Source organism: Hylobates moloch, unplaced genomic scaffold (genome assembly GCF_009828535.3).
Source record: "Hylobates moloch isolate HMO894 unplaced genomic scaffold, HMol_V3 SCAFFOLD_9, whole genome shotgun sequence".
Lineage (NCBI taxonomy): Eukaryota > Metazoa > Chordata > Mammalia > Primates > Hylobatidae > Hylobates > Hylobates moloch.
In genome coordinates this window covers 38,449,301-38,460,260 of record NW_026652284.1, presented here as the reverse complement: position 1 = coordinate 38,460,260, position 10,960 = coordinate 38,449,301, and the positions used below count along the sequence as shown (strand labels likewise).

The 10,960-nt window shown below is 34.4% G+C and overlaps 1 protein-coding gene across 13 annotated transcripts in view; it reads right to left on the bottom strand.

Annotated features, from left to right (window-relative positions):
• The window catches only part of ASPH (aspartate beta-hydroxylase), a 221,502-nt gene that overhangs the window by 163,316 nt on the left and 47,226 nt on the right, over positions 1–10,960 (bottom strand). Inside the window, exon 5 of one of the 13 annotated variants that reach the window (XM_032759693.2) lies at positions 153–10,877. The exons of the other annotated variants lie outside the window; for them this stretch is intronic. Within the exon in view, the coding sequence (XP_032615584.1) occupies positions 10,633–10,877 (245 nt within the window). The 3' untranslated portion in view covers positions 153–10,632. Of the gene's footprint in view, positions 1–152; positions 10,878–10,960 lie in introns of those variants that run through there. 13 annotated transcript variants of the gene reach the window in all.

Sequence of the window (10,960 nt, the reverse complement as noted above, 5' to 3'; positions counted from 1 at the left end):
TTGTTGATTTTTTCCTATTTTCTTTGGTTTTAGCACTTTTTTCTATGTCCACTCTCTCTTTTTCTCTTTCCTTTTTACCCTTAGGAGACTCCTTCCTGGACAGATCTGCATCAGCAATTTTCTTATCCTTTCGGACATCTTCTTTCTTCCCCTTTTTTCTCTCTTCATTCTTACTCTCCTTCCTTGACTCAGGTTTCTCTTTCTCCTTCTTGAGCTCTTCTTTAGTGAGTTCTTTAACTTTCAGATTTTCCAATTAAAGGAAAAAATGTTTATTGACAGGATCTCTTAATCACAGAACAGGAAGTTAGTGAAAAGGTATTCTCTTTTTATCTCTCCACACACAGGAAATGCACACTCAGAAAGTTACTTTAATTCACTAGTCTTTATGGTGGCTAAAAATAGATGCAAATCTCTATAAAATATCAACTATTAAAAAATGCTAGAAGCTTCTCATATTTTCCATCTTGAAATATAGTATGACTTGTCTTAAAACATTAACATGCAATATTATAAAACTGAGTGCACCACGAAGGCAGTACTTTACACAAAGTATTAACTCACACTTCGTAACTATAATTAAAGGAACACTGGCAACGTAAGAACAAATTTTTCGTAATTTGTAAGAATATATACAAAGATAATTTAAAATGTTTCGCTCAAACAAAAAACATATGTCCTTAAAATACACATCCTTCTTTGAAGACAAATATATGTAAATAACATTAAATATAATTTCACTTTCTTAGTTAACTAGGCAAAAAATTGTCACGTACATGACATTTTAAAATCATTATCTGTAGTATTTAAAAGGAAAAATTAGAATTCCCTTTCTGCTTATATTCATCATGAAATCAGTATTCCTTTAAGTATGCTTCCCTGTTAATTCATGTAGAGCCACTCAAGCTAACACACGTCTTCTAGTTCATAGGGTTGAGAGTGCAATTAAATGAAACACACAGCTAATTCCAAATCTCATGGAAGGAATTGCTTTCAACTTGCTTTACATGGTAATAAAGCAGTTAGCAAAAGCTCTGAATTTCATCTGTTTGTACTCTCATGAGGAAGTCATAAGGTAAGGTGTTTACAATGCCACATTTAAGCAGAAACAATGCCACATTTAAGCAGAAACAAAGAAAATGAAATATTTCTTTAATATAATAAAATGTGAAAGATGTTTTTGCCCATCAAAATCACGTAAAACTTACATAGCACAAATGGTATTCCAAATGAGCATTAGATTTGCAGTGCTCACTAAAAGTACTGTATCTTTCTAGGCTGTCTAATAAAATCTTGATTAACAAACAAAAACACCACAGAGGGTTTCTCCATTAATTGAATTTCCTGGTGATCAACCAGGAGATTCTTCAGTTCTTCCTTAAAAACCTTATTAAAGTCTTTTAAGAATACAGAATAGCATTCATTCAGGATCATGCTGAGTCTTCATTCTACTTCAACGCTGTTTGGATAGTAACATAGATACTGGCATTGCAAAAGTGTAAAATGCATGTGCAATGCTATCATGTCTTATTCTGAAAACTGCTTTTAAAAAATTCAGTCTTTAATGCTTAATTTGCTTCTCTAGATCAAGAAGTAAAATATTTTATTGTCCATTTGTTTCATCATTTATATAAAAATAAGATGGTGAAAATTGTTTTCGTCCCCAGAAATTATTCAGAAGGAATAGGAGGTTAAACCATTAAAAGTTCCTGATCTTAAAATATAAATCACAAAACCCTGTGAATCACATAGTAAATCTCATCTGTTCATATTTCACCAAAAAAAACAAACTACAAACAATATGCCAAGCTCGTGAAATGATCACAAGAATATCACAGGCTTATAAAGAAAAACATGCAAATCCCCCATGCCTCTACCCACAAAGAATATGACTACTAATATATGAACAAGAATAACCACTAGCATATAAAGTCAGGCTGTAATATTAAGCTGTTAGTCTACAAATGGCTGACAGGTTTAATAACTTATTTATTATTATTATTTTTTGAGACAGAGTCTCACTCTGTTGCCCAGGCTGGAGTGCAAGGGTGGCAATCTCAGCTCACTGCAACCTCTGCCTCCCGGGTTCAAGCGATTCTCCTGCCTCAGCCTCCTGAGTAGCTGGGATTACAGGTGCCTGCCACCAAGTCCAGCCAATTTTTGCATTTTCAGTTGAGACGGGGTTTCACCGTATTGGTCAGGCTGGTCTCGAATTCCTGACCTCGTGATCCACCCGTCTCGGCTTCCCAAAGTGCCGGGATTACAGGGGTGAGCCACCGTGCCCGGCCAATAATTTTTAATGATTTAAAATATCAAACACAGCAAATTCTATGTCAATGTAATGTAGAGTTCTACATTATACATCTAAGTTTTCATTTTACTGAAAACTACACATTTGAATCACACTAGCTTTCACTGTGCTCTAAGACAGAGTGTCATGAGAGCTTTTGGAGAAATAAAAACAATTACTGAAGACTTCATCTTTTTTTCCCAAAAGTAATTCAAAAAAATCAAAGTAAGAAAGGTTTTAGGGAACAAGGTAAGATGTGTACATGTAAATTTAATATATACATCATAACAAATATAACATGACATTTGTATAATATATACATTCTTAATTTAAGGACTGTTACAAAGCTTTGATAACATGAAAAGATAATGACTTAAAATTATAGGCTTGAAGCAGAAAATTCTTTGATGAAATCTTGATAAAACTACTTATAACCTAAGTTGCACCCAAGCAAGACCCAAAAGCCATAATGTTTAGCATTAGTAGCAATATTAACATTCCCAGAAAATGTCATGCATTTTCAAACATTAAACTTGATTCACTCAAGGCTAATTTGAAAAAATGAAAATACCTTTAGCCTTAGTTTTTCTCTTGGATAACCCACTGGGTCCTTCTGTTGATATTTATAAGATGAAAATAGGTTATAAACAGAAAATTTAAGGGAATTCAAAAATAAGTGTCTATTAAATAGGTAAAATCAATGCCACTATAAAACATGTTGTTACTTAAATTCATCATTAAAAAATACTCCAATATCTCTCTTATTTGTCACTTTAAAGCTTTCCTTTCACTGTCTTTAACAGATAAATGTACTATAATTGGCTTATGATTTAGCCAACTTCACAATTTGGCTTAGATCTTTAAGAATTGTCGGCATTAGAAATACTTAATTGCCACTGGAAATGGCATTTTCTTCTCAGTGGTAGACTTCCACTTGGGTCACAGATGATCAATTAAAAGTACTAGAGTGAAGGACCAAGGACCTTACTTCACTACTCAATCACATTTGCCATCCACAAAAGGACAGCATATTTTGATAGAGTTCATCTTTACTGTTTGAACAATCACTGCTCTTCCACCAGTTCGCATTGTCTTTTAAAAAATTATACGAGCAAGTAAGAATGACAGTATTATGTACATACGTTTTACATTTTCACTCTAAAAACTTTGCAATAGCTTTCTATTTCCTCTCTTGGCAAATGAAAGTTCTAATAATAGATTTATTTTTGAGTGTCTAACAATATACCTCTCTTATTCCAACCAGGCTGTACTTGGCATCCCAATGAACTGATCTTCCCAATTCTCTCTCTCAGTCACATAAAGGCTGGTTTATGCTATGTATTGGCAAACTGTAAAGTTCCATTCCAAGTTGCCAATCCATTTCTTAGGCACATTAGGGTTGGAGGTGCAATGTTTAGTGTTCATCTCCTCAGGAAGGGTGGCCTTTAGCCTGTCACTAAAGAACGAAGGTCTAAGGTGTGCTCACAAGAAAGTCCCCAAAGCCATCTGACATTTTTCCAGCTGTAAATTGTAAAACCCACTTTGTATGTTTCTCAAAACTTCTACTTTCAGTATGAGATGTTTGTACTATTATATTGTTCAAACCTCCCCTTTCACTATTGATAGCAATTTGTATCTATCAATTGAGGTCATCCATTTGAGAATGGTAATTTATTTTGGTTGAAATACCAATATTCTTCAAAAATGTATTAGTATCTCTTACCATTGACAACGTAAAAATGGAAACAAGTGACTATGGTTATATCTGTCCACTTACATGAAATACATAGATAACCATAACCAGTACTTATTCCCATATGTTTAAAAATTATTTTTCCCAGACAAAACTTCTTTCCTAACCTCTGTCAAAACAGTGTATCACCCAGTAATAATGAGTGCTATTTCCAGTCACTCTCCACTAAAGTTTACTTCAGAATAAAATATCAAAACTATTCTTGTAATACCCACTTTTAAATGAGTAGTATCTAACGTGTAAAACACATTAGCATAAAACATTAAAATATACTTCTAGTACCGCTGTGCTCCCCTCCTGACTCCTGCATCTTCTCCCACAGCAGACCCAGATCTTCCTATTAAAAAGTAGAAATCCAGACTGCCCTCTCCCTACCCCCACTGTTATGATCTACGTAAAAAGAGCTATACGGATGAAAAGACTAGAGTTAACTTTTGTCATGAATAAACCAAAATATTAGATTAGCATCAGATTAGTGAAACATATAAAAATAAACAGTGCTGTGCTTTATTTTGAACTTTTTTGGTTTGGGTATAAATCCTTACAGTGATACAAATGAACACATGAACAAAGTGCAATGCACGATATAAAACTCCAAAGGATCATCTTATGCTTTTCTGAACTTAAAAATATAGCCAATAATTTTTCAATATTTTTGACATAACAAGGACCCAGCTAATAATTTAAACAATTATTACATTCTATTTCTGAAGAAAAGCATATAGACATGAAAAAAGTATACCACCAAAAACAGTTAACAAAGGAGTCCCTAAGTAACAATGAAACAAAAAGAGAGTAAAGAAAAAAAAATTTTTTTTTTTGTATCCCGGAACTTAAAATAAAATGAAATTAAAATTTTTAAAAAAGGAAATGTGTTGTTGTTTTTTTTTAAGTGAAATGATCAGTGTTAGGAAGGAAGGCATGAACAAAGGTTTAGGATGAGGGCACTATTTTATTATGTTAGTTACTAAATATCCTCTAAGGTTCTTCAGAATACAGTTTTACAAGCAGTAGAGAAGGCAGTCATGCCACAATGATGAGAAAACATAGGTGGAAGGAAAGGTGACCAAAAATCTAAGGTGCTCACATCAGCCTTCCTCATTTCCTTAGAAGAAAACTGATCATATATGGAATTTCCCTAGATTCTGAGGGGGACAGAAAAGGAAAAAGTTTGAAGAATTTTATCCGGGTTTTGTTTTGAAGGTCGAGGAAGCGCAGGCACGTCTGTAAGAAAAAGAAGCTAAGTTCATAACAGGAGAGAGGTGATGAGGTCAGGAGGAGGTACAGGCTCAAGGGAAAGGGCTAGTTTTGGAAACCAGAGGACGCAGTGTCTGAAAAAATGATGAGTGAAGGTGAGAAGAAACAATAGCTCAAAAAAATCCTGAGATAGTAATGTTGTAAAGGGAAGAGAGAAGAAAATAATGGAATGAAGCCACACTAGATTATCTTAGCAAAGCAGAAAGCAAAATCATCTCTACAGAGGAATAAAATCACCCTGGAAGGAAGGTTGTGGAAAAGTTTAGAATGACTGCTAACAAGGGAAACTGCTGGAGCAGCATGCCCCTGACAGAGGCTCAGTACAGGTAACTTTATAACCGATTTTTTTTTTTCCCCAGCAACAATGGGAAATACAGTAACGGAGAAAGGGGTGAGTGGTAATCCAAGATTAGTGACAGCACACAGAGGGGAAAAAATATTAGTTTGTGGGCATTAGAGAAGTGGACTTAAGGGACACAAGGCAGGTATGAAAGGCCCACCCTTCTATTCTTCACAGAATTAAATTCTTATCATTTGTAACTATGGTTGATGTAGATTCTCCCTACAGTGCCAAAATGCCACAAGCATGCCCTACTTTTCTCCTTTCTGTCTTTACTACCATAGCTAATGTCTAGGGAATAAGGGAACATTCCACTAATCAATAAAATTCATGACAACACAAAGGCTCTTCAAAAACAGTTTCCAAGTAGTATGAAGAGAATTCTATCAATTCGAGCAAAAATGGAAACATCTTGGTATTTCTTAATCCATTCAGACAAAAGTTGTTTTTAATTAATAGAATATATTCTAATTTAAGAAATAATCAAAGCAGCATTAGGATGTGCTTAAAATACATGCTGAAAAACAACTGCCATGCTATTTACTTTCTTTTCGTCCTTTTATACTTCCTTCGATGTAAGTATTTAAAGTGATGATAGTTAATAGCTCTGGCAACTAATTGGGAATTCTTATACAGAAATTAGAAAAAAGGTTTTACATTCTTCCCTTAGAACATAAGACAGTTCCTAAAGGAAATTTATGCTATTTTGGCAACTGCCTCAGGCCACTATTCCACATTTTCAAAATCAAATGTTCTCTATGAAATTAAAGTGTTTGAACCATTAAGCCAATGGATAGATCTGTGGTTACACCACATGCAATAGACATGATTTTAGAAGACTGGCTGCATTACCGATACACAAGCAGCTACTTCAGACTTTCAGACAGCTCTAGAATTTGTCTGGATATCACTTCATACTCAGGTCATTTCAGCCACTCTCACCATTTCTGGTGAGACCTGTGAGTTACTTTGAGCCTTCTCATCTTCCTCTGTCCCATACTGGAACATCATAATCATTTCAATATTGACTACATAGAGCAAAAAGAGGCCCTAAATGTCTGAGTAACCATCCTGTTAGTGAGGCAGACTGTTCCTCTAGAATGCATGTCTACTCTTGGTAAAATGCATGTCAGGACACTACACCAATTTCTTTTTTATTTTTAAATAGATGTAATAATACAGTACAGATTTAAAAAAGAAGAAGAAAAAGCTACAAACCCACCGACCCTCTACAATAAGTGGGGAACGGAGGATCAGAACATAAGAAAACTGAAAGACTAACTAAGCAGAAAGGGATTACATCCAGAGACAGAGAAAAAAAGGTAAAATGCAGATTCAAATACAAATTGGGGATTGGAAAGGTTACCTGAAGACTTTTGTTAGCATAGGTTAGTTTGTTATAGAAACTCAAAATGTCATATCTATTGCAAAAAAATATGTCCAATAATTTTACCACTTATTCAAACCAGTTTTTTTTTTTTTTTTTTAAAACTCAGTATTTTATTATGCAAGGAGTAACTCCTCATCCATCAGGACCCACACCAGCATATGACATTATTCATATGATATTAATGAATATCACATGCAGGGCTTAGCATTGAAGGGGAATTCAAATAAAACCGAAGATCTGGTTCCTAGTTTCAAGGAGTCCACAAACTACTTAATATCTAACTCCTAAGTATTACAGGGTCATCTCAACAAGTAACAAAGGCAGTAAATTCTGCATACTGGTTCCATCATTTAACTTATGAAAATAAAGTCTGGGTCACTGAGTTTCTTTGTATTCCAAATATGCATTGTGATCAAAGATTCCACAGCCAAATCACAGAAAATTTCTTGTATGTTTTATAGACTTAAGGAGCTAGCCCAGCGGATTATTTAGAAAGGGTCATGGAGCATCAATTCCCAAAAAGTAAACTGCCAGGTGACCAAATTAAGAATAACTGGCTGTGCTAGATCTAATTTTTTGATAATTCTCCGAAGTCACAAACATCAGGGTAGACAAACAATCTGTTCTATCTAACTAAATAAAAACAATTCAAACAGAAAATAGTCCTTCTTTTATGTCTGGATACAGCTCTATAAGACAGGGAGGTAATTTCTAGAATAAAGACAGAATCAAGGACAAGATGAAAAGGCATGACAGCCCACTATTCCAAATGTCCTCAGCACCGAGGCGTCTGCAGGATCCCCAGGGCAGCAGGCTGACAGCCAGGCCTCAGGACTGGGTAAAATTGGCACCCAGAAGACACTTCCCCAACTGACTTATACCCACCACTCATGTCTCAAAGCAAGGCAGGCTGAAGGAAGCTAAAGGACTGAAAAGAATCCCCAGAGTGCTGCTGTCTTGTTTTCGTGCCAAACTCCGGAGAACCCAGCACCTTTGCAATCAGACAAATGTCAGCACATCCGAAGAAGCCAGAACAGTGACTCTGAGGAGACAACACTATATCTCAACACGGAGCCTGTTCCACAGAGTTTCTTTGGTTGCTCAAAACTGAAAAGGTAAAGTAAATACAGTATAACTTAAAATTCCATAACTATATAAATATTCAAATTAACAGGATACGATTTTGCCTTAATTTAGTTCTTAAGTTTAAAAGACATGAGGTAGGAAAAGACTTATATTATGAAACAAAGTTAGAAAATACACGCTTAGAAAATTAAGAATTTTAACAATACATAATAAATCAAAGTAAGGTGAAGTAATTTTGATCAGCTTCGAGATACTTTATAGCGCAGTTCTGCAAATACCTTTATTTTATCTCACACACACACACAAGCCTTAGGCACAAGTTGACGGAAGTCACAGAAGTCAGGGGTTCGTCAGCTACCTGGGTGTCACCTTCATCAGAGGCTTTCAGAGGAACTAATGAGAGGTGGTACAAAATAAGTAGCAAATTTTTATCCCACATTCTTGTTTTTCACTTACAAAAATAAAGCATAATTAATTTCTGTACATAAAATATGCATTAGTATGGCAAATAAAGCCTGATAAAAAATTAATAATTTCAAACATTTTTAACACAAAATTTAATTATTTACTTCTTATCAATTAATCGAATATCTTCTAGTGTTAGTAATAACGACACGTTAACAAATAAAATTGCTTTAAAAAGCATATCTCGGAAATTTGGCTGGGTGAATTTCATTGAGTGGGGCTGAAGATTCCTTTAGAATTTAAACCTAATAAACTTTGATATTTCATAGTACCCAAGTATAAAAGCAGAAGACACAATAAATACAAAGACTGAATAAATTTTCAGAAGGAACATTACTGAATGATACTCATTTGTTGCAGAACATACTACTAAGTGACAGCTTAACTGAAGTCCTTCAATATTTGAAAACAGAAGCTTTAACAGACTATCTTCTGCATTAACAGAATAAAACATATTTGCCCATTAGTGTGGGCAAGACAAACTAGAACTTTAATAGTCACTTAAACTTTAAGACATTATTGTCCAGTGTGTATATCCACATCCAAAAGTAGCTACAGAATGTTTGCTTTTTAATAAGATTAGCAAATTGGACAGTATTCGCTGACACAGGTAAATAGTGGGCAGAGGGGATGGATGTCCCGTGCTGACTTGAGGCTGCTACTTTCAGGCTATTATGACAGCCTACAAGAGTAATTTCTAACAATTTAAATTTGTCATAGTCCCCTCAGAATAAATAGATGAATGATACACTTATTGAAAGTAATTTGATTAGATATAGAAGACAAGAAATATTTGAAAAGTAGAAATTATAGTTAAATAAAATGTGAAGAAGTGCAAGCATTTTCAAATTTTTAGCTCTCTGACTAACACTAAGCAAAATCTTAGAGAAGCTGGAGGAGATTTAAAACCATGGAACATCACTCCTTCAAAAAGTAACATCCCTTTCCTTACCTTCCTTATCCCTAGAAGAGCTTTGCTTGAGGGGAAACTGATGAAATCTCATTTTAAGAAATGCATTTTGTATATAGCTGCTACAACTGTTTTTGTTACTATTGAAGCAAACTCATTTTTAAAGAAATTGATTCAAATATGTTTTTAAGGTTTTCTAATGGGAAAAGTTTACTGCCCTAAATGGAATTGCCACTTCAATAAGTTTATAATTCTAAAAATCACATTATATCTAAGCCAAAATCAATATCCAATTAATAAGTTAATGAAGGAAAAAATGGAAAAAGACTTCTTTAGGATGAATAATTTTAATATGTACAACATTAAGATACATATTCACATGTTCCCTCTTGTGTAATATGCCTACTTTAAAAAAAATACAAATTACTTTCTCTGGATGTATATTTGGAAATAAAATTTAAAATAAATTTTGCTTTCATAGACAGAAATATGTCATGCTACTATCTGAAAACAGTAAGTTAACTTACTCTAAGGCAAAAACATGGAGTTATTTTTAAATTATTTTAAAAGCACCATTAACACAGAATTTTACATAGAAATTTGTATGAACCTATCTGACAAACCTAAAATTACAATAAAAAATATCAGCTTAGTAAAGAACCATCATTTTATACATCAGTCATGTTAAAGAACAGAGAAGCACTAAACTTAAAAATCATGCCAGAAGTATTTTTATAATGAAATCCATTAGAATCATCGTAATTAATAGTGTGTTAGAAAGACAAGCATCAAGGGTTAACCACAACACAATTTGCTGTTAAGTGTTCAAATTTAGTTCAGTGAATACATGAATTGAAACTAAACGATACAGAAACCAATTATACCACCAAGAACATCATTTTCAGTGTACTTTGTAGCTGACTACAAGAATGAGGAGTACCATTTTCTTCAATAGAAGTTGGGGGAGCTGAGCGAGCAAGGGACTAGCTAGTAGCTGCACTGGGCAAGATCACATGGTTGACTTGCACGGTAAGATCACAACCGCCCCACTGCACATTAAGCCCTGCATAAGCCAAGGAAAGAAGAGAAAAAGGAGGCTGCTTCAGGTGTTCATTAGCCAATGACTTCAGTCCCTGAATCAAGGTTACTGGTTATGTAAATCCAATATGACACAAGTCTTTCCCTGAACCCCTTCATTCTGTGACGTACCATCAACACCATCTGCGGTTTCGCTTTCTTCTTCTTCTTCTTCTAGCATTTCAAAAGGAGTCATTATATCATAGAGAAATGAGAGGAAACCATAAAACCAATCTGAACTTTCCTCTGCTAAAATATTAAGGACTTCCTCAAGAGAATCAATATTTTCATTACTGCCATCTTTGGTCAGGCCTACATAAGAATAAAGGAAGAGAGAGAGAAAATAAGGAGAGCAGTTAGGTGGAAAAAAGAAGTGGAGGAAGGGTGATCTCAAA